Source organism: Crinia signifera, chromosome 9 (assembly GCF_055691185.1).
Source record: "Crinia signifera chromosome 9, ASM5569118v1, whole genome shotgun sequence".
In the NCBI taxonomy this organism is placed as follows: domain Eukaryota; kingdom Metazoa; phylum Chordata; class Amphibia; order Anura; family Myobatrachidae; genus Crinia; species Crinia signifera.
The window spans coordinates 140,770,365-140,793,080 of NC_139225.1; the positions used below are offsets into that span (position 1 = coordinate 140,770,365).

The 22,716-nt window shown below is 49.0% G+C and overlaps 1 protein-coding gene across 1 annotated transcript in view; it reads right to left on the reverse strand.

Annotated features, from left to right (window-relative positions):
- Positions 1-3,530: 3,530 nt before the first annotated feature.
- LOC146036961 (uncharacterized) overlaps positions 3,531-22,716 on the reverse strand; it is a 43,827-nt gene continuing 24,641 nt past the window's right edge. Inside the window, exons 2-11 of the mRNA XM_083160790.1 lie at positions 17,218-18,828; positions 14,845-15,549; positions 13,762-14,406; positions 12,817-13,515; positions 12,034-12,681; positions 11,857-11,991; positions 8,719-11,529; positions 6,037-8,265; positions 5,813-5,889; positions 3,531-3,728 (exon numbers count right to left, since the gene is read on the reverse strand). Coding sequence (XP_083016916.1) covers positions 3,531-3,728; positions 5,813-5,889; positions 6,037-8,265; positions 8,719-11,529; positions 11,857-11,991; positions 12,034-12,681; positions 12,817-13,515; positions 13,762-14,406; positions 14,845-15,549; positions 17,218-18,828 — 9,758 coding nt within the window. The remainder of the gene's footprint in view (positions 3,729-5,812; positions 5,890-6,036; positions 8,266-8,718; positions 11,530-11,856; positions 11,992-12,033; positions 12,682-12,816; positions 13,516-13,761; positions 14,407-14,844; positions 15,550-17,217; positions 18,829-22,716) is intronic.

A 22,716-nucleotide genomic window follows, 5' to 3' on the forward strand; every position in this document is an offset into this window, starting at 1 on the left:
AGCAGCCAGAGCAAAGATACTGTATACTGCCATGAGAATCAAACACTAAGATGACTGGATTACACACAGAAAGTGATCAACTCAAAACATTCATGTACAAGTGCTACATATGGCACCAAGGGGATACGGTCACTAGGTCTACAGGCATTAGGGCAACACCACTAGGTCCACATGCAGGAAGGTTGACATGCAGGAAGGTCGACATGACTGAAGGTCGACATGGGTTAGATCAACAGGGTAATTAGGTCAACATGCATTAGGTCGACATGGGGAAAGTTTACAACCAAAAGGTCAACATGGGGTTTGGGGTGCGAGAATAAAATAGTGTGAGGAGCATGGCAAGTGCAGCGTTACGTTTCAGTGCTCATGTTGACCATGTCGACATTGGGGACAAATAGAATAAATTCTATGCAAGACAGCAAATGCAACAGCAAACATGTAGAAAATATTCTTGGTATATTGATTCAGGTACAACAAGGCATTTTAGATACAATGAGGAATGGTTCGCCATGTCAACTGTATATGGTCCTATCATTATCACGGAATTTGAAATGAGATATACACAGTTACAAACGATAGAACTACAGTATAAAATCTGCTTGAAAATTAGGATTAGAATAATCAATTCGCCATGCCCGCTTGCAAACGGAGCCTGCACATGCACAGCCCCAAACCATTGCTCCCCTGTGCGAACGCGTATGGATCAGAATCAGGGCCTCAGTGCAATGTTCATTAACTTTTCTTCTGATTTTGGCTATATAATCCCCGGTTGTCTCTCCGCTAAAATTTGGTCCAACCCCTTCTTAAATATATTAAGTGAATCAGCCATCACAACCTTTTCTGGCAGATAATTCCAGATCTTAACTGCTCGTACTGTGAAGAACCCTTTCCTTTTCTGCGTGTGAAATCTCCTTTCCTTCAGCCTTAGTGGATGCCCGCAGGTCCTGTGCACAGACCTCACGGAAAATAGAGAACCTGGCAGTTCTCTGAATTGGCCATTGATGTATTCATAAATATTAATCATGTCCCCTCTTATGTGCCTTTTTTCCAATTTAAACATTCCTAGCCTGTCTAACCGTTCCTCGTAGTCCAAATCTCTACACCATGGGTCTTCAAACTGTGGCCTTCCAGATGTTGTGAAACTACAAATCCCAGCATGCCTTGCCACAGTTTTAACACTCCCTCATAGCAAAACTGTGGCAAGGCATGCTGGGATTTGTAGTTTCACAACATCTGGAGGGCCACAGTTTGAAGACCCATGCTCTACACCCTTAATCAATTTGTTTCCTCTTCTGTAGACCCTCTCCAGTTCCATAATATCTTTTTTTTAAGGTGTAGCGACCAGAGTTGGACACTGAGTTCCAGGTGGGGCCTAAGTAATGCTTTATACAGGGGTAATATCACAGCGTCATCCCTAGACTCTATACTGTACCTCTTTTTATGCAGGCAAGAATCCTGTTTGCTTTTGCCATTGGGGGAAATTAACTAAGATGGTAATAATACTTCACATGTGATGTTGCTATGGGCAACTAATCAGATCCTGTCTACTATCTTCTAGAGGGTGCTACATAAATAAGAAGTAGATTCTGATTGGTTGCCCATAGCAACATCACATGTGAAGTCTTATTCCCATCTTAGTAAATTTCCCCCAATATATCAAATCTGATTGGTTGCCCATAGCAACATCCCATCTTCAATAGAAATCCCTATCCAATGCTGTCGTTAACGATGGTATTGAAGGCCGTCAGATCCAACTACAATCCGTTGCAGTTATTGTTGATTCACAGACTTTCCGACACTCGACAACTGGAACATTCAATTCCAAACTGTCGAGTAACTGTCGAATCAGACTAAAACGTCTTGGAATGCAAACTGTCGGGACGTTCTGAATGATCCTGACCACAGTGGACCATTAAGAGGAAAGTCCTAGAACCTCATTGTTATTGTGCTGTAAAGTGACTACTTACTGCCTGAATTAAAATAAACAGATCATTACTTATAAAAGTGTATAAACTAAGTAGGGTTATAGACAAATTGGGGTATAGACAAATAAAACTAAAGTGCTTGTATTATGTTTTCTTTAATGCTCAAAAAACAACATGACTTCATTGCAGACATACTGTAAGTTTTCCATGTAAAGCAGTAACCTGGTGTAAACCAATATAAAATTTTTGAATCATCTTTAGAAAATACAAAGCATCTACTGATATGAATGTACGTATTTACAATATAGTACATATAATTCAATAAATATAAAATAAGCATAAAATGATGTAAATCAAGATGCTTTTGCTGTAAACCACTTTTTTGGCAGATTATATTACGGAGTAACAAAATAGGGGACCATTCTCCTGTGATCCATCACATTCTTCTCACTCCGGAACGATAACACATTTTACTGTAGATTTCATTTAAAACGGCTCCCTGTATATAAGATGTATCTGACCATTATCTGTGTCATGTACAACTCCTCTAGTGACGAGGCCAGTCTGATGTGGTGAGGTCCTGCCTCACATTCACCGGTCTTGGAAAACATAGCCTTAAAGTAGATCGCTACTAAAGTTTTGAAGTCTGTTGAGAAAAGAACCCACTTTTTTCTTTTGTTAACTGTTTCCTTTTGTTAACTGTTTCCTTTTGTTAACTGTTTCCTTTTGTTAACTGTTTCTTTTTGTTAACTGTTTCCTTTCGTTAACTGAACACTCAGAAGACATGGTCAAGTCAGACCACCAAGGTTTCCTAAGATCTTTCTAGGCTCACTCATAGGTCATCTTTACATAATACAGTCAAGCAATGCAACACTCCCTATGCATAGTGCAGAATTAGTAGTTAATGCATTAGTATTGAGAATATAAAAGCAAAACATGCTGGTTTTAGGGCCCGGCAATATAGACTTTTGCTTAGGGGCAGCAGAGTTTGGCAGGAGACTTTATCCTACAGAATGCATATATTATGGACAGCATGGTTGTGCAATGGACAGCATAACTGCCTAATTTCTACAGAACTTTTGATGTGGGTTTTCTCCCACATTCCAAAAACATGCTGTCTTCTGTCTAACCTTGTGTGTACAGCCTATGGTATAGGGAATACAGATTGTAAACTACTTTGTAAAAGAGCTTGAATGACTAAATATTCTCAAGTGTCAACTGCAGCAAAATATGTCGGCACTGTATAAATAACGGTTAATAAATAAATAAATATGTTTTTTATTAGCAGCAAAGAAAATTAAATGAAGGTTTTAAGGGGAAAAAAACAACAACAACTGGTGTGCATCTAACGGGTAGGGCCGTTTCTAAAATGCCAAGTAGACCAAGGAAACGGATGAAACGAAAGGAGTTTGGATAGGGCAATGTGGTTTTGCTTCATGATACTCTGTAATAGGATCACACAATAATACAATCCATTTAAACCTAGTGCTATCAAGTTTTGACTGAGAGGTGGCCGTTTACAGCTCAACGTCTCCGCATCATAATAAGTAACAATGACTATAACAAGATCTAAACAGTTCAGGCTAATTGGTTGGACTCTTATTATCAACATTGAGGTCTTGGAAACAGTTCGGGTGCATCTCTCTGGGGCCCAGTTGGGTAACATTCTCTATCTCCTTGTGCTCCACCTTCTGGGTCCCTGGTTTGGTCTGCAGAATTCCCCCATCCGTAATGTGTAAAGTACCCTGGGTACCTGGCAACATTGTACGAGGTGGGGGAGGAGAATTGTAAACAGCCTCCAATCTGTAAAAAGAGGAAGCATATATTATTTAAAATTGCTGTAATATACTATGGTTATCAAATAGTATATATACACATATATATATATATATATATATATATATATATATCTATCTATCTATCTATCTATCTATATATATATATATATATATATATATATATATATATATAGATATAGATATATATTATATATATATATATATATATATATATATATATATATATATATATATATATATATATATATATATATATATATATATATAAAATCAGGTATGGATAATAGGCTCAACAGCACTAAGGTTGATATGCATTGGATCAAATACTGAAAGACTATATGAGCCAAGGTTGTCGATAATGGGCTAGGTTGACAGTCAAAAGGTCAATGTGGGGTCGTTCACTTTTTTATCTTAAATGTCAACATAGTTGACATGGAAACTATAAAAGTGCACCGCTCAGCACCCTATTTTATTCTCCCACCACGCCCTAGACCACAGGTCTTTAACCTATGGCCCTCCAGATGTTGTGGAACTACATGTCCCAGCATGCCCTGACAGTTTTGGCTTGCTCTTATAGGGAAAAAAAATGTGGCAATGCATGTTGGGACATGTAGTTTCACAACATCTGGAGGGCCACAGGTTGTATACCCATGCCCTAGAGGATGGTAGGGCATGTCGACACAAGGCTGCAAAAAAACAACAACAGTGAAATACCCCATGGCGACCTAATGACATGTCGACATTCCCATGTATCGACCTTATCCTTGGCTCAGTGGTCGGACCCAATGCATTTTGACCTTAGTGCTGTCCGTATTACCTATGTATCAACAGGGCTGCAAATTTGCAGGCTGGGTGTTTACCGATCATGAGGAAGCCGTCCTGGCCATACGCAACTTGATTGACATGAAGCGGAAGTTTGAGGGTGGTTATCAGTCATTTAATGAATTTAAATCAAAACTGGATACATTTTTGGCCACTAAGGGAATCCTATAGATATGACTTACTCAAGTCAGCAGTTACAAGTCAGGTTGTACTCGATGGACTAACGTCTTTTTCCAGCCTTAATTACTATGTTACTATGTTTTCTGTAAGTGTCCAAATGTTTGAGGGGAAACGTGAGATGTCAGCTCCAATCTGACTGCTTCAGAGGAAGTCCTGAGCTACGCATTTGTTGGTGAGTGGCATGCTCACTGAAAAATGGCAGTTATAAGCCGATTGGATATCTTGTCTCCACTTTATCACTTTTTCAAGTTTGCTACATCTGGCCCTTAATGACGGTTTCAAATATTGAAACCTCCAATCATTTAGGACCTTGCTTGAGACCCACCTCAGCTTGGCAGCCTTGAATCCTGACATCCCCCAAACATTGGCCCTTATTCTGATAGAGTCGGCCGGCTCCGAGTGCGGACGAACAGCCGATGGTTGGTGATTGCGCATGTGCGGAGGCGTATCTGCGCACGTGCGAACGCCTCACACGTACGAACACGGCTTGAGTTCCGTGCAGAAAATGATCATACGGAAGTATCCGAGCAGGGGGTGGAGAGGGGCGTGAAGGGCTGTTTGGGCTCATTACCCGCCACGTGTTTCATGGTAATGCGGCCGTGACGCACGTGTGGGGGGCGGACAGCTGACATAGCCGGATGTAAGCTGCCCACCCATATCCCTGCTTTCATACGGAAAAATGTCCAAGTGGTCTGGAGCACTTGGTGCTGCCGGACTACTCGGTCCATCACTCGGAGGATGGGGGAGGTTCTCATAGATGGAGGAGGTGTTCACATGAAACATCCACTCGTGGACCGGTCGGTCGGCGTCTTACTGCATTCGGACTGTGTGAGCGATCCGTAAGGTAGGCGGGGCTAAGAACACTCGGTTCCTGTCCGAAATACGCATTCATCCGATTCAACTAGAATAAGGGCCATTGTGCAAGATAAATTCTGTCTATATCACTGGGTAAAAGAGAAACGCTACCCAAACAAAACAATGCAATGCAATTTGTAATAAACTATGCATGGTATTTTTAACCTTTGAAACTTGACAGTCATACCAAAATCATATTCAGTCATAAAATATATTGAAACTGGTACTTACCCCAAAAGCTAAACCCATCAACAACCCCAGAGCCAGTACAGAAGCCAGCGCAATGAGGATGATGCCCCAATATGGCACTGTAATAAAGAGTAAATAAAAATCTGTATTACAATTCAGAAATTATTATATCGTTTGGTAATTTTGTGTAGATTTTATAATACAATGTTTACAAGAGATCCATTTCAGAGAGGTCATTTCAATAAGATAAAAAGACATAGACTCACAGTTGTAATTGTCAGCCAGTGCAACAGCATTATTAGTTGTAGCTGTGGATGCTGATGTAGAAGTTGTAGAAGTAGTTGAAGTAACCGTAGTTGAGGCGGATGACACAGAGGTGCTTCCTGTTTTCTTGGTAGTAGCTGTTGGTGCAGAAGTGAGGCCACCAATAGGGTTAACTGCTGCAGAAGTAGTAGTAGTAGTTGTAGTGGAAGCAGTAGTAGTGCTGGGAGTTGTGGATGATGCAGTAGTAGTAGAAGTAGCGGTTCCAGTACTTGAAGCAGTAGTGGATGATGCTGAAGGAGTGGAAGTTGATGTTGTAGTCAATGATGTTGTAGCAGCTGGAGCCATTGCTGTAGAGCCTGAAGTAGTTTTGAGAGCTGCAGTAGTAGTTGTTGTTGTTGCAGTAGTAGTTGGAGCAGTAGTAGTGGTAGTTTTTGTGGTAGTAGTTGGAGCAGAAGTAGTGGTTGTTGTTGCTGTAGTAGTTGGAGCAGTAGTAGTGGTAGTTGTTGCTGTAGTAGTTGGAGCAGTAGTAGTGGTAGTTGTTGCAGTAGTAGAGGTAGTTTTTGCGGTAGTAGTGGAACCTGCAGTAGTGGTAGTTGTTGCAGAAGTAGTGGGCATTGCAGTATTGGTAGTTGTTGTGGTAGTAGTGGGAGATGCACTAGTCGTGGTTGCTGTTGTAGTGGGAGTTTCTGAAGTAGTAGTTGTAGCAGTAGTAGTTGGAGTTGCAGTAGTGGTAGTTGTTGCAGTAGTAGTGGGAGCTGTAGAAGTGGTAGTTGTTGCAGAAGTAGTGGAAGCAGTAATAGTCATGATTGCTGCAGTAGTGGGAGCTTCTGTAGTTTTTGTAGTTGTTGCTGTAGTAGTTGGAGCAGTACTAGTGGTAGTTGTTGCAGTAGTAGTTGAAGCTGCAGTAGTAGTTGTTGCAGTAGAAGTGGGAACTGTAGTAGTTGGAGTTGTAGTAGTGGGAGTTGCTGTAGTAGTGGTTGCTGTAGAAGTTGGAGCAGTACTAGTGGTAGTTGATGTGGTAGTAGTGGGAGCTGCAGTGGTGATAGTTGTTGCTGTAGTCGTTGGAGATGTAGTAGTGGTAGCTGTAGCAGTAGTAGTGGTTTCTGTAGTAGTGGGAGCGGTAGTAGTGGTAGTTGTTGCAGTAGTTGTTGGAACAGTAGTAGAGGTAGTTGTTGCGGTAGTAGTAGGAGCAGTAGTAGTGGTAGTTGTTGCAGTAGTAGTGGGAGCTGCCATAGTTGTAGTTGTTGTGGTAGTAGTGGGAACAGCAGTAGTGGTAGTTGTTGCGGTAGTAGTTGCAGCTGCAGTAGTGGTAGTTGTAGCGGTAGTAGTGGGAGCAGCAGTAGTGGTAGTTGTTGCGGTAGTAGTGGGAGCAGTAGGGGTAGTTGTTGTTGCTGTTGTAGTTGGAGCAGAAGAAGTTGTTGTTGATCCTGTAGTAGTGGGAGCTGCAGTAGTGGTAGTTGTTGCTGTAGTAGTTGGAGCAGTAGTAGATGTTGCTGTGGTAGTTGGAGCAGTAGTAGTTGTAGTTGTTCCTGTAATAGTGGGAGCAGTAGTAGTGGTAGTTGTTGCTGTAGTAGTGGGTGCTGCAGTAGTGGTTGCTGTAGTAGTGGGAGCTGCAGTAGTGGTAGTGGGTGCTGTAGTAGTGGGAGTAGCAGTAGTGGTAGTTGTTGCAGTAGTAGTAGGAGCAGTAGTAGTTGTTGCTGTGGTAGTTGGAGCAGTAGTTGTTGTAGTTGTTCCTGTAGTAGAGAAAGCAGTAGTAGTGGGAGCTGCAGTAGTGGTAGTTGTTGCTGTAGTAGTTGAAGCAGTAGTAGTTGTAGTTGCTCTTGTAGAAGTGGGAGCAGTAGTAGTTGTAGTTGTTGGAGTAGTAGTGGGAGCTGCAGTAGTGGTAGTTGTTGCAGTAGTAGTGGTTGCTGTAGTAGTTGAAGCAGCAGTAGTGGTAGTGGTTGCTGTAGTAGTGGGAGCTGCAGTAGTGGTAGTGATTGCTGTAGTAGTGGGAGCTGCAGTAGTAGTAGTGGTTGCTGTAGTAGTAGGAGTTGCAGTAGTGGTAGTTGTTGCTGTCGTAGTGGGAGCAGCAGTAGTGGCAGTTGTTGCTGTAGTAGTTGGAGCATTAGTAGTCGTAGTTGTTGCTGTGGTAGTTGGAGAAGTAGTAGTTGTAGTTGTTCCTGTAGTAGTGGGAGCTGCAGTAGTGGTAGTTGTTGCTGTGGTAGTTGGAGCAGCAGTAGAGGTAGTTGTTCCTGTAGTAGTGGGAGCTGCAGTAGTGGTAGTTGTTGCAGTAGTAGTGGGAGCTGCAGTAGTGGTAGTTGATGCTGTAGTAGTTGAAGCAGTAGTAGTAGTAGTTGTTGCTGTTGTAGTTGGAGCAGTAGTAGTTGTAGTTGTTCCTGTAGTAGTGGGGGCTGAAGTAGTGGTAGTTGTTGCTGTAGTAGTTGGAGCAGCATTAGTAGTAGTTGTTGCTGTGGTAGTTGGAGCAGCAGTAGAGGTAGTTGTTGCTGTAGTAGTGGGAGCTGCAGTAGTGGTAGTTGTTGCTGCAGTAGTGGTAGTTGTTGCTGTAGTAGTTGGAGCAGTAGTAGTAGTTGTTGATGTGGTAGTTGGAGCCGTATTAGTTGTTCCTGTAGTAGTGGGGGCTGCAGTAGTGGTAGTTGTTGCTGTAGTAGTTGCAGCAGCAGTAGTGGTAGTGGTTGCTGTGGTAGTGGGAGCAGCAGTAGAGGTAGTTGTAGTTGTTGCTGCAGTAGTGGTAGTTGTTGCTGTAGTAGTTGGAGCAGTAGTAGTAGTTGTTGCTGTGGTAATTGGAGCCGTAGTAGTTGTAGTTGTTCCTGTAGTAGTGGGGGCTGCAGTAGTGGTAGTTGTTGCTGTAGTAGTTGCAGCAGCAGTAGTGGTAGTGGTTTCTGTAGTAGTGGGAGCTGCAGTAGTGGTAGTTGTTGCAGTAGTAGTGGGAGCTGCAGTAGTGGTAGTTGTTGCTGTGGTAGTGGGAGCAGCAGTAGAGGTAGTTGTTGCTGTAGTAGTGGGACCTGCAGTAGTGGTAGTTGTTGCAGTAGTAGTGGGAATTGCAGTAGTTGTAGTTGTTGCTGTAGTAGTTGGAGCAGTAGTAGTAGTTGTTGCTGTGGTAGTTGGAGCAGTAGTAGTTGTTCCTGTAGTGGGGGCTGCGGTACTGGTAGTTGTTGCTGTAGTAGTTGGAGCAGCAGTAGTGGTAGTGGTTGCTGTAGTGGTGGGAGCTGCAGTAGTGGTAGTTGTTGCTGTAGTAGTTGGAACAGCAGTAGTGGTAGTTGTTGATGTAGTAGTAGGAGCTGCAGTAATGGTGGTTGTTTCAGTAGTAGTGGGGGCAGCAGTAGTAGTAGTTGTTGCTGTGGTAGTTGGAGCAGTAGTAGTTGTAGTTGTTCCTGTAGTAGTGGGGGTTGCAGTAGTGGTAGTTGTTGCTGCAGTAGTTGGAGCTGCAGAAGTGGTAGTTGTTGCTGTTGTAGTGGGAGCTGGAGTAGTGGTAGTTGTTGCTGTAGTAGTTGAAGCAGCAGTAGTGGTAGTGGTTTCTGTAGTAGTGGGAGCTGCAGTAGTAGTAGTTGTTGCTGTGGTAGTTGGAGCAGTAGTAGTTGTAGTTGCTCCTGTAGTAGTTGGAGCAGCAGTAGTGGTAGTGGTTGCTGTAGTAGTGGGAGCTATAGTAGTGGTAGTTGTTGCAGTAGTAGTGGGAGCTGCAGTAGTAGTGGGAGCTGTAGTAGTGGTAGTTGTTGCTGTAGTAGTTGGAGCAGCAGTAGTGGTTGCTGTAGTTGTGGGAGTTGCAGTAGTGGTAGTTGTTGCTGTAGTAGTTGGAGCAGCAGTAGTGGTAGTGGTTGCTGTAGTGGTGGGAGCTGCAGTAGTGGTAGTTGTTGCTGTAGTAGTTGGAGATGCAGTAGTGGTAGTTGTTGCTGTTGTAGTGGGAGCTGCAGTAGAGGTAGTTGTTGCTGTAGGAGTTGAAGCAGCAGTAGTGGTAGTGGTTTCTGTAGTAGTTGGAGCTGCAGTAGTAGTAGTTGTTGCTGTGGTAGTTGGAGCAGTAGTAGTTGTAGTTGCTCCTGTAGTAGTTGGAGCAGCAGTAGTGGTAGTGGTTGCTGTAGTAGTGGGAGCTATAGTAGTGGTAGTTGTTGCAGTAGTAGTGGGAGCTGCAGTAGTAGTAAGAGCTGTAGTAGTGGTAGTTGTTGCTGTAGTAGTTGGAGCAGCAGTAGTGGTTGCTGTAGTTGTGGGAGCTGCCGTAGTGGTAGTTGTTGCTGTAGTAGTGGGAGCTGCAGTAGTGGTAGTTGTTGCTGTAGTAGTTGGAGCAGCAGTAGTGGTTGCTGTAGTTGTGGGAGCTGCCATAGTGGTAGTTGTTGCTGTAGTAGTTGGAGCAGCAGTAGTGGTAGTGGTTGCTGTAGTGGTGGGAGCTGCAGTAGTGGTAGTTGTTGCTGTAGTAGTTGGAGCTGCAGTAGTGGTAGTTATTGCTGTTGTAGTGGGAGCTGCAGTAGTGGTAGTTGATGCTGTAGTAGTGGGAGCTATAGTAGTGGTAGTTGTTGCAGTAGTAGTGGGAGCTGCAGTAGTAGTGGGAGCTGTAGTAGTGGTAGTTGTTGCTGTAGTAGTTGGAGCAGCAGTAGTAGTGGTTGCTGTAGTTGTGGGAGCTGCAGTAGTGGTAGTTGTTGCTGTAGTAGTTGGAGCAGCAGTAGTGGTAGTGGTTGCTGTAGTGGTGGGAGCTGCAGTAGTGGTAGTTATTGCTGTAGTAGTTGGAGCTGCAGTAGTGGTAGTTGTTGCTGTTGTAGTGGGAGCTGCAGTAGAGGTAGTTGTTGCTGTAGGAGTTGAAGCAGCAGTAGTGGTAGTGGTTTCTGTAGTAGTTGGAGCTGCAGTAGTAGTAGTTGTTGCTGTGGTAGTTGGAGAAGTAGTAGTTGTAGTTGCTCCTGTAGTAGTTGGAGCTGCAGTAGTGGTAGTGGTTGCTGTAGTAGTGGGAGCTATAGTAGTGGTAGTTGTTGCAGTAGTAGTGGGAGCTGCAGTAGTAGTGGGAGCTGTAGTAGTGGTAGTTGTTGCTGTAGTAGTTGGAGCAGCAGTAGTGGTTGCTGTAGTTGTGGGAGCTGCCGTAGTGGTAGTTATTGCTGTAGTAGTTGGAGCAGCAGTAGTGGTAGTGGTTGCTGTAGTGGTGGGAGCTGCAGTAGTGGTAGTTGTTGCTGTAGTAGTTGGAGCTGCAGTAGTGGTAGTTATTGCTGTTGTAGTGGGAGCTGCAGTAGTGGTAGTTGTTGCTGTGGTAGTTGAAGCAGCAGTAGTGGTAGTTGTTTCTGTAGTAGTGGGAGCTGCAGTAGTGGTTGCTGTAGTAGTTGGAGCAGCAGTAGTGGTAGTGGTTGCTGTAGTAGTTGAAGCAGCAGTAGTGGTAGTGGTTGCTGTAGTAGTGGGAGCTGCAGTAGTTGTGGTTGCTGTAGTAGTGGGGGCTGCAGTAGTGGTAGTGGTTGCTGCAGTAGTGGTAGTTGTTGCTGTAGTAGTTGGAGCAGTAGAAGTGGGAGCTGCCATAGTGGTCGTTGTTCCTATAGTAGTAGGAGCTGCATTAGTAGTGATTGCAGTAGTTGTGGTTTCTGAAGTAGTGGCAGCTGCAGTGGTTGTGGTTGCTGAAGTAGTGGGAGCTGCACTACTTGTGGGTGCAGTAGTAGTGGTAGCTGTAGTTGTAGGTGCGGTAGTAGTGGGAGCTGTAGTAGTAGTGGTTGCTATAGTAGTGGGAGCTGCTGTAGTAGTGGGAGCTGTAGTAGTAGTGGGAGCTGTTGTAGAAGTGGGAGATGTTGTAGAAGTGGTAGCTGCAGGTGTAGTGGGAGCTGCAGTAGTAGTGGTTGCTGCAGTAGTAGTGGGTGCTGCAGTACTTGTGGGAGCTGCAGTAGTAGTGGTTGCTGCTGTAGTAGTGGGGGCTGCTGTAGTAGTGGGAGCTGCAGTAGTAGTGGAAGCTGCTGTAGTAGTGGGGGCTGCAGTAGTAGTGGGAGCTGCAGTAGTAGTGGGTGCTGCAGTAGTAGTGGTTGCTATAGTAGTGGGGGCTACTGTACTAGTGGGAGCTGTAGTAGTAGTGGGAGCTGTTGTAGAAGTGGTAGCTGCAGAAGTAGTGGGAGATGCAGTAGTAGTGGTTGCTGCAGTAGTAGTGGGTGCTGCTGTAGTAGTGGGTGCTGCAGTAGTAGTGGTGGCTGCAGTAGTAGTGGTGGTGACTGCTGTAGTAGTGGGGGCTGCTGTAGTAGTGGGAGCTGCAGTAGTAGTGGGAGCTGCTGTGGTAGTGGGGGCTGCTGTAGTAGTGGGAGCTGCAGTAGTAGTGGGAGCTGCTGTAGTAGTGAGGGCTGCAGTAGTAGTGGGAGCTGCAGTAGTAGTGGGTGCTGCAGTAGTAGTGGGAGTTGCTGTAGTAGTGGGGGCTACTGTACTAGTGGGGGCTGCAGTAGTAGTGGGTGCTGCACTAGTTGTGGGAGTTGCAGGTGTTGTGGGAGCTGCAGAAGTAGTGGGAGCTGCAGTAGTAGTGGTTGCTGCAGTAGTAGTGGGTGCTGCTGTAGTAGTGGGTGCTGCAGTACTTGTGGGAGCTGCAGTAGTAGTGGTGGCTGCAGTAGTAGTGGTGGTGGCTGCTGTAGTAGTGGGGGCTGCTGTAGTAGTGGGAGCTGCTGTAGTAGTGGGAGCTGCAGTAGTAGTGGGAGCTGCTGTAGTAGTGGGGGCTGCTGTAGTAGTAGTAGGAGCAGCAGTAGTAGTGGGAGCTGCTGTAGTAGTGGGGGCTGCAGTAGAAGTGGGAGCTGCAGTAGTAGTGGGTGCTGCAGTAGTAGTGGGAGCTGCTGTAGTAGTGGGGGCTACTGTACTAGTGGGGGCTGCAGTAGTAGTGGGTGCTGCACTAGTTGTGGGAGTTGCAGGTGTTGTGGGAGCTGCAGTAGTTGTGGGAGCTGCAGTAGTTGTGGGGGCTGATGTAGTAGTGAGTGTTGCTGTAGTAGTGGGGGCTGCTGTAGTAGTGGGGGCTACTGTAGTAGTGGGTGCTGCTGTAGTTGTGGGTGCTGCTGTAGTTGTGGGAGCTGCTGTAGTAGTGGGAGCTGATGTAGTAGTGGGTGCTGCTGTAGTAGTAGGTGCTATTGTTGTAGTGGGAGCTGCTGTAGTAGTGGTTGCTGTAGTAGTAGTAGTAGGAGCTGCTGTAGTTGTTGCTGCAGTTGTTGGAGCAGTAGTAGTGGGAACTTCAGTTGTCGTCGTCGCTGCTGTAGTTGTAGATCCTGCAGTAGTGGGAGCTGCATTAGTAGTGGTTGCTGTAGTAGTAGGAGCTGTGCTAGCAGGTGCTGATGTAGTAGTGGGAGCTGCTGTAGTAGTGGGGGCTGCAGTAGTAGTGGGAGCTGCTGTAGTAGTGGGAGCTGTTGTAGTAGTGGGTGCTGCAGTAGTTGTGGGGGCTGCTGTAGTAGTGGGTACTGCAGTAGTAGTGGGAGCTGCAGTAGTAGTGGGTGCTGCAGTAGTTGTGGGGGCTGTAGTAGTTGTGGGGGCTGCTGTAGTAGTGGGTGCTGCAGTAGTAGTGGGAGCTGCTGTAGTAGTGGGTGCTGCAGTAGTTGTGGGGACTGCTGTAGTAGTGGGGGCTGCAGTAGTAGTGGGAGCTGCAGTAGTAGTGGGGGCTGCTGTAGTGGTGGGTGCTGCTGTCGTAGTGGGTGCTGCTGTCGTAGTGGATGCTGCAGTAGTGAGTGCTGCTGTAGTAGTGGGGGCTGCTGTAGTAGTGGGGGCTGCAGTAGTAGTGGGAGCTGCTGTAGTAGTGGGTGCTGCAGTAGTAGTGGAACCTGCTGTAGTAGTGGAAGCTGCAGTAGTAGTGGGTGCTGCAGTAGTTGTGGGAGCTGCAGTAGTAGTGGGAGCTGTTGTAGTAGTGGGTGCTGCAGTAGTTGTGGGGGCTGCTGTAGTAGTGGGTGCTGCAGTAGTAGTGGGAGCTGCAGTAGTAGTGGGTGCTGCAGTAGTTGTGGGGGCTGTAGTAGTTGTGGGGGCTGCAGTAGTAGTGGGAGCTGCTGTAGTAGTGGGTGCTGCAGTAGTAGTGGAACCTGCTGTAGTAGTGGAAGCTGCAGTAGTAGTGGGTGCTGCAGTAGTTGTGGGAGCTGCTGTAGTAGTGGGAGCTGTTGTAGTAGTGGGTGCTGCAGTAGTTGTGGGGGCTGCTGTAGTAGTGGGTGCTGCAGTAGTAGTGGGAGCTGCAGTAGTAGTGGGTGCTGCAGTAGTTGTGGGGGCTGTAGTAGTTGTGGGGGCTGCTGTAGTAGTGGGTGCTGCAGTAGTAGTGGGAGCTGCTGTAGTAGTGGGTGCTGCAGTAGTTGTGGGGACTGCTGTAGTAGTGGGGGCTGCAGTAGTAGTGGGAGCTGCAGTAGTAGTGGGGGCTGCTGTAGTGGTGGGTGCTGCTGTCGTAGTGGGTGCTGCTGTCGTAGTGGATGCTGCAGTAGTGAGTGCTGCAGTAGTTGAGGGGGCTGCGGTAGTTGTGGGGGCTGCTATAGTAGTGGGAGCTGCTGTAGTAGTGGGTGCTGCAGTAGTTGTGGGGGCTGCTGTAGTAGTGGGGGCTGCAGTAGTAGTGGAAGCTGCAGTAGTAGTGGGTGCTGCAGTAGTTGTGGGGGCTGAGGTAGTTGTGGGGGCTGCTGTAGTAGTGGGAGCTGCAGTAGTTGTGGGGGCTGCTGTAGTAGTGGGGGCTGCAGTAGTAGTGGGAGCTGCAGTAGTAGTGGGAGCTGCTGTAGTGGTGGGTGCTGCTGTAGTGGTGGGTGCTGCTGTAGTGGTGGGTGCTGCTGTCGTAGTGGGTGCTGCTGTCGTAGTGGATGCTGCAGTAGTGAGTGCTGCTGTAGTAGTGGGAGCTGCTGTAGTAGTGGGTGCTGCTGTAGTAGTGGGAGCTGCTGTACTAGTGGATGCTGCAGTAGTGAGTGCTGCTGTAGTAGTGGGTGCTGCAGTAGTAGTGGGTGCTGCAGTAGTAGTGGGTGCTGCTGTAGTAGTGGGGGCTGCTGTAGTAGTGGGAGCTGGTGTCGTAGTGGATGTTGCAGTAGTGAGTGCTGCTGTAGTAGTGGGTGCTGCAGTAGTAGTGGGGGCTGCTGTAGTAGTGGGAGCTGCAGTAGTAGTGGGTGCTGCTGTAGTAGTGGGAGCTGCTGTAGTAGTGGGTGCTGCAGTAGTAGTGGGGGCTGCTGTAGTAGTGGGGGCTGCAGTAGTAGTGGGAGCTGGTGTCATAGTGGATGTTGCAGTAGTGAGTGCTGCTGTAGTAGTGGGTGCTGCAGTAGTAGTGGGGGCTGCTGTAGTAGTGGGAGCTGCAGTAGTAGTGGGTGCTGCTGTAGTAGTGGGAGCTGCTGTAGTAGTAGGTGCTGCAGTAGTAGTGGGAGCTGCTGTAGTAGTGGGTGCTGCAGTAGTTGTGGGGGCTGCTGTAGTAGTGGGGGCTGCAGTAGTAGTGGGAGCTGCAGTAGTAGTGGGAGCTGCTGTAGTAGTGGGTGCTGCAGTAGTTGTGGGGGCTGTTGTAGTAGTGGGGGCTGCTGTAGTAGTGGGGGCTGCAGTAGTAGTGGGAGCTGCAGTAGTAGTGGGGGCTGCTGTAGTGGTGGGTGCTGCTGTCGTAGTGGGAGCTGCTGTCGTAGTGGATGCTGCAGTAGTGAATGCTGCTGTAGTAGTGGGGGCTGCTGTAGTAGTGGGGGCTGCAGTAGTAGTGGGAGCTGCTGTAGTAGTGGGTGCTGCAGTAGTAGTGGGAAATGCTGTAGTAGTGGAAGCTGCAGTAGTAGTGGGTGCTGCAGTAGTTGTGGGAGCTGCAGTAGTAGTGGGTGCTGCAGTAGTTGAGGGGGCTGCGGTAGTTGTGGGGGCTGCTGTAGTAGTGGGAGCTGCTGTAGTAGTAGGTGCTGCAGTAGTTGTGGGGGCTGCTGTAGTAGTGGGGGCTGCAGTAGTAGTGGAAGCTGCAGTAGTAGTGGGTGCTGCAGTAGTTGTGGGGGCTGAGGTAGTTGTGGGGGCTGCTGTAGTAGTGGGAGCTGCAGTAGTTGTGGGGGCTGCTGTAGTAGTGGGGGCTGCAGTAGTAGTGGGAGCTGCAGTAGTAGTGGGAGCTGCTGTAGTGGTGGGTGCTGCTGTAGTGGTGGGTGCTGCTGTAGTGGTGGGTGCTGCTGTCGTAGTGGGTGCTGCTGTCGTAGTGGATGCTGCAGTAGTGAGTGCTGCTGTAGTAGTGGGTGCTGCTGTAGTAGTGGGAGCTGCTGTAGTAGTGGGTGCTGCTGTAGTAGTGGATGCTGCAGTAGTGAGTGCTGCTGTAGTAGTGGGTGCTGCAGTAGTAGTGGGTGCTGCAATAGTAGTAGTGGGTGCTGCAGTAGTAGTGGGGGCTGCTGTAGTAGTGGGGGCTGCTGTAGTAGTGGGAGCTGCAGTAGTAGTGGGTGCTGCTGTAGTAGTGGGAGCTGCTGTAGTAGTGGGTGCTGCAGTAGTAGTGGGGGCTGCTGTAGTAGTGGGGGCTGCTGTAGTAGTGGGAGCTGCAGTAGTAGTGGGTGCTGCTGTAGTAGTGGGAGCTGCTGTAGTAGTGGGTGCTGCAGTAGTTGTGGGGGCTGCTGTAGTAGTGGGGGCTGCAGTAGTAGTGGGAGCTGCTGTAGTAGTGGGTGCTGTATTAGTTGTGGGGGCTGCTGTAGTAGTAGGTGCTATTGTTGTAGTGGGAGCTGCTGTAGTAGTGGTTGCTGTAGTAGTAGTAGGAGCTGCTGTAGTTGTTGCTGCAGTTGTTGGAGCAGTAGTAGTGGGAACTTCAGTTGTCGTCGTCGCTGCAGTAGTTGTAGATCCTGCAGTAGTGGGAGCTGCATTAGTAGTGATTGCTGTAGTAGTGGGAACTGTGCTAGCAGGTACTGATGTAGTAGTGGGAGCTGCTGTAGTAGTAGATGCAGGTGTAGTGGGGGCTGCAGTAGTAGTGGGTGCTGATGTAGTAGTGGGAGCTGCTGTAGTAGTAGATGCAGGTGTAGTGGGGGCTGCTGTAGTAGTGGGTGCTGCAGCAGTAATGGCAGCTGCAGTAGTAGTGGGAGCTGCAGTAGTAGTGGGTGCTGCAGTAGTAGTGGGAGCTGCAGTAGTAGTGGCAGCAGCAGTAGTAGTGGCAGCAGCAGTAGTTGTGGGAGCTGCTGTAGTGGTGGGTGCTGCTGTAGTGCTGGGTGCTGTTGTTGTAGTGGGTGCTGCTGTCATAGTGGATGCTGCAGTAGTGAGTGCTGCAGTAGTAGTGGCGGCTGCTGTAGTAGTGGGGGCTGCTGTAGTAGTGGGGGCTGCTGTAGTAGTGGGAGCTGCTGTAGTACTGGAAGCTGCAGTAGTAGTGGGGGCTGCTGTAGTAGTGGTTGCTGCAGTAGTAGTGGGAGCTGCTGTAGTAGTGGCGGCTGCAGTAGTAGTGGGGGCTGCTGTAGTAGTGGGTGCTGCTGTAGTAGTGGGGGCTGCTGTAGTAGTGGGTGCTGCTGTAGTAGTGGGAGCTGCTGTAGTAGCGAGGGCTGCTGTAGTAGTGGGAGCTGCTGTCGTAGTGGGAGCTGCTGTAGTAGTGGATGCTGCAGTAGTAGTGGGGGCTGCTGTAGTAGTGGGAGCTGCTGTCGTAGTGGGAGCTGCTGTCGTAGTGGGGGCTGCAGTAGTAGTGGGGGCTGCTGTAGTAGTGGGTGCTGCTGTAGTAGTGGGAGCTGCTGTAGTAGTGGCAGCTGCAGTAGTAGTGGGGGTTGCTGTAGTAGTGGGTGCTGCTGTAGTAGTGGGTGCTGCTATAGTAGTGGGGGCTGCAGTAGTAGTGGGGGCTGCTGTAGTAGTGGCAGCTGCTGTAGTAGTGGATGCTGCAGTAGTAGTGGGGGCTGCTGTAGTAGTGGGTGCTGCTGTAGTAGTGGGTGCTGCTGTAGTAGTGGGAGCTGCAGTAGTAGTGGGGGCTGCTGTAGTAGTGGTTGCTGCAGTAGTAGTGGGTGCTGCTGTAGTAGTGGGGGCTGCTGTAGTAGTGGGGGCTGCTGTAGTAGTGGGTGCTGCTGTCGTAGTGGGGGCTGCTGTCGTAGTGGGGGCTGCTGTAGTAGTGAGAGCTGCTGTAGTAGTGGGAGCTGCTGTCGTAGTGGGGGCTGCAGTAGTAGTGGGGGCTGCTGTAGTAGTGGGTGCTGCTGTAGGAGTGGGAGCTGCTGTAGTAGTGGCAGCTGCAGTAGTAGTGGGGGCTGCTGTAGTAGTGGGTGCTGCTGTAGTAGTGGGTGCTGCTGTAGTAGTGGGTGCTGCAGTAGTAGTGGGAGCTGCTGTAGTAGTGACAGCTGCAGTAGTAGTGGGGGCTGCTGTAGTATTGGGTGCTGCTGTAGTAGTGGGTGCTGCTGTAGTAGTGGGGGCTGCTGTCGTAGTGGGAGCTGCTGTCGTAGTGGGGGCTGCTGTAGTAGTGGGAGCTGCTGTAGTAGTGGGAGCTGCTGTCGTAGTGGGGGCTGCAGTAGTAGTGGGGGCTGCTGTAGTAGTGGGAGCTGCTGTAGTAGTGGGAGCTGCTGTAGTAGTGGGGGCTGCTGTCGTAGTGGGGGCTGCAGTAGTAATGGGGGCTGCTGTAGTAGTGGGGGCTGCTGTAGTAGTGGGGGCTGCTGTAGTAGTGGGAGCTGCTGTAGTAGTGGCGGCTGCAGTAGTAGTGGGGGCTGCTGTAGTAGTGGGTGCTGCTGTAGTAGTGGGGGCTGCTGTAGTAGTGGGTGCTGCTGTAGTAGTGGGGGCTGCTGTAGTAGTGGGTGCTGCTGTAGTAGTGGGGGCTGCTGCTGTAGTGGGAGCTGCTGTAGTAGTGGAGGCTGCTGTAGTAGTGGGAGCTGCTGTAGTAGTGGTTGCTGCAGTAGTAGTGGGAGCTGCTGTAGTAGTGGGTGCTGGTGTAGTAGTGGGTGCTGCTGTAGTAGTGGGGGCTGCTGTAGTAGTGGGTGCTGCTGTAGTAGTGGGGGCTGCTGTAGTAGGGGGGGCTGCTGTTGTAGTGGAAGCTGCTGTAGTAGTGGGAGCTGCTGTCGTAGTGGGGGCTGCAGTAGTAGTGGGGACTGCTGTAGTAGTGGGAGCTGCTGTAGTAGTGGGAGCTGCTGTAGTAGTGGGAGCTGCTGTCGTAGTGGGGGCTGCAGTAGTAGAGGGGGCTGCTGTAGTAGTGGGAGCTGCTGTAGTAGTGGTTGCTGCAGTAGTAGTGGGAGCTGCTGTAGTAGTGGGAGCTGCAGTAGTAGTGGGAGCTGCTGTCGTAGTGGGTGCTGCTGTCGTAGTGGATGCTGCAGTAGTGAGTGCTGCAGTAGTGAGTGCTGCTGTAGTAGTGGGTGCTGCTGTAGTAGTGGGAGCTGCTGTAGTAGTGGGGGCTGCTGCAGTAGTGGGTGCTGCTGTAGTAGTGGGAGCTGCTGTAGTAGTGGGAGCTGCAGTAGTAGTGGGAGCTGCTGTCGTAGTGGGTGCTGCAGTAGTGAGTGCTGCTGTAGTAGTGGGGGCTGCTGTAGTAGTGGGGGCTGCAGTAGTAGTGGGAGCTGCTGTAGTAGTGGGAGCTGCAGTAGTAGTGGGAGCTGCTGTAGTAGTGGGAGCTGCAGTAGTAGTGGGTGCTGCAGTAGTGAGTGCTGCAGTAGTAGTGGGGGCTGCTGTAGTAGTGGGTGCTGCTGTAGTAGTGGGAGCTGTTGTAGTAGTGGGGGCTGCTGTAGTAGTGGGTGCTGCTGTAGTAGTGGGAGCTGCAGTAGTAGTGGGAGCTGCAGTAGTAGTGGGAGCTGCTGTCGTAGTGGGTGCTGCAGTAGTGAGTGCTGCTGTAGTAGTCTGGGCTGCTGTAGTAGTGGGGGCTGCAGTAGTATTGGGGGGTGCTGTAGTAGTGAGTGCTGCTGTAGTAGTGGTTGCTGCTGTAGTAGTGGGAGCTGCAGTAGTAGTGGGGGCTGCAGTAGTGAGTGCTGCTATAGTAGTGGGGGCTGCTGTAGTAGTGGGGGCTGCAGAAGTAGTGGGAGCTGCTGTCGTAGTGGGTGCTGCTGTCGTAGTGGGAGCTGGTGTAGTAGTGGGAGCTGCTGTAGTAGTGAGTGCTGCTGTAGTAGTGGTTGCTGCAGTAGTAGTGGGGGCTGCTGTAGTAGTGGGAGCTGCAGTAGTAGTGGGTGCTGCAGTAGTGAGTGCTGCTGTAGTAGTGGGGGCTGCTGTAGTAGTGGGGGCTGGAGTAGAAGTGGGGGCTGCTGTAGTAGTGGGAGCTGCTGTTGTAGTGGGTGCTGCTGTCGTAGTGGGAGCTGGTGTAGTAGTGGGAGCTGCTGTAGTAGTGGGGGCTGCTGTAGTAGTGGGAGCTGCTGTAGTAGTGGGGGCTGCTGTAGTAGTGGGAGCTGCTGTAGTAGTGGGAGCTGCTGTAGTAGTGGCTGCAGTAGTAGTGGGGACTGCAGTAGTAGTGGGAGCTGCTGTAGTAGTGGCTGCAGTAGTAGTGGCTGCAGTAGTGGGTGCTGCTGTCGTAGTGGGAACTGCTATTGTAGTGGGAGCTGGTGTAGAAGTGGGAGCTCCTGTAGTAGTGGGGGCTGCACTAGTGGGGGCTTCTGTAGTAGTTGGTGCTGCACTAGTGGGGGCTGCTGTAGTAGTTGGAGCTGCAGTAGTGGGCGCTGCTGTAGTAGTGGGGGCTGCAGTAGTAGTGGGACCTGCAGTAGTGGGTGCTGCAGTAGTAGTGGGAGCTGCAGTAGTAGTGGGGGCTGTTGTAGTGGGGGCTGTAGTAGTGGGAGCTGTAGTAGTAGTGGGGGCTGTAGTAGTGGGAGCTGCAGTAGTAGTGGGTGCTAAAGTAGTGGGAGCTGCAGTAGTAGTGGGAGCTGCTGTAGGAGATGTTGTAGTAGTGGGGGCTATAGTAGTAGTGGGAGCTGCAGTAGTAGTGGGGGCTGTTGTAGTGGGGGCTGTAGTAGTGGGAGCTGCAGTAGTAGATGTTGTTGTAGTAGTGGGGGCTAAAGTAGTGGGAGCTGCAGTAGTAGTGGGAGCTGCAGTAGTAGATGTTGTTGTAGTAGTGGGGGCTATAGTAGTATTGGATGCTGCAGTAAAACATAATGTACATTTATCAGTAAATTGAGAGTGAGTTAAAAGTCAAATATTAGATCAGCAGGAATTACAATTAAATGTAACCCAAGGGGAGAATTTACTAAGATCGCTGATCACGGCCTATTCGCAGTACGAACAGCTGCGACTGGGATAGTCCATAAGCGGACAAAAATACAAATGGAGAATATGTCAAATTTACTAAGATGCCATATTCTCCTGATTTTAATGTGTGTTGTATTTGGCTGCCATATTTAATAGCAGTCAAATACATACAATGCTGCCGTGTGAAAAAGATATAATAATTAAATGTAAAAAACGGTGTGCAGTCCCCCCACCCGGCTGTAAGCAAACACGGGCTCATTAAGCAGGGAAGAAAAAAGCTGTTGTGCCCCCTGTATTTCTATAAAATCTAGCACCAGGCTCATGGCCCGGTCATTCCCCATATTTTGGCAACCAGCACAGGGCTCAAACAGCCAGCATGCTAATTCCACAGCCAGTGGACACTTTTTATTCAAGACCCCCTGGCCAACAAAGCATCAACCTGTGGCCTGGTGCTATTGGGCAGTGGGAACCGGTCTGATGTCAGAAATTTATAAAAAATAAAATAATAAACAATGAGTTGTGTTGTGGAACTATAAGTCCCAGCAAGCCTGGGAGGCCAATCCCGGGATCGGGATCAGTGGGATCCCGGGATTTAGGCCTAAAATTGTCGTGATTTGAATCCCGGGATTAAAGCTTTCAATCCTGGGATTTCGGGATTAGTATCCCAGTGCTAAATTTTCATTTTTTTTTTTCAAAGCAGGGCAGCGCTGAGCACTTTAGAATGGCTCATATGCTGCCTGGCTGTCTGCTGCGTACTGAGCCGGGACCCCCAGTGACCAATTGGTCCGCTGTCACTGTGTGCAGGTGCTCTGTGATGACAGGCATGACAGCGCCCAGGCTGCGCAGAGTGACCCCTGACATCACGCCACGCTGCGCAGCCCGTCCGCCGCCATGCCTGTCAGTGCACTTCAGCACAAGCACACTCACTCAGCCACATGCCCGCTGTACTGCTACTGCCTGCCTGTCCGGCCACTGGATGGATGGACATCGCTCCTGCTGCTGCCTGTCACCACTACTTCTGTAATTGACAATGCAGGGCAGGGGGATGGGGATTGAAAAAATGCCCCGGGATTGGCCTCCCTACTCCCAACAACATGTTAAACTTTAACATGGGAGTCTATTTAGCCGCAAACAGCCAAACAGCCGTGGAGCTCCCCCAGAGCCTGCTCCTGATTGGCTGGGGGAGGGACCAGTGAATGATGTCATCAGGAAATCCCTCAGTCCCGGGGAGTGTAACACTTGCAGCGCCTCATGTTTATATGGTGTTGTATAGTGGTTAGTTATTTTTACACCATGGGTGCCTACTTTGGACCAAAGAGGACGCGATCTATCGTGGACCCTATAGGTAATTATGTATGGGCGATTGTAGTAGTGTATGTACAGTATTAAAGGGGTGTGTGGGGGAATTATTTTAGCAATTGTTTTTGTTGTAGAACTACAAGACCCAGCATGCCTATTAATGCGCAGCATGCTGCAACTTGTAGTTCTCCAAGTCCCTGCATGCAGGGGAGTTTTGCTGGGACTTGTAGTTCCAAAACAAACCCTAATGTTTCTTATTCTATTTTTTACACATTTATGCCATCAGCCCGGTGCCCACCACCCAATATCCCCTTGGCTGTAGCATTAGCCTGCTGTCTGTTTGAGCCTGGTGCTGGTTGAAGAAATATGGGGTACAAATACAGGCATTCGTAGCCATTCGATCTTAGTAAATTTCCCCCTAAATCTCCTGTACTAGG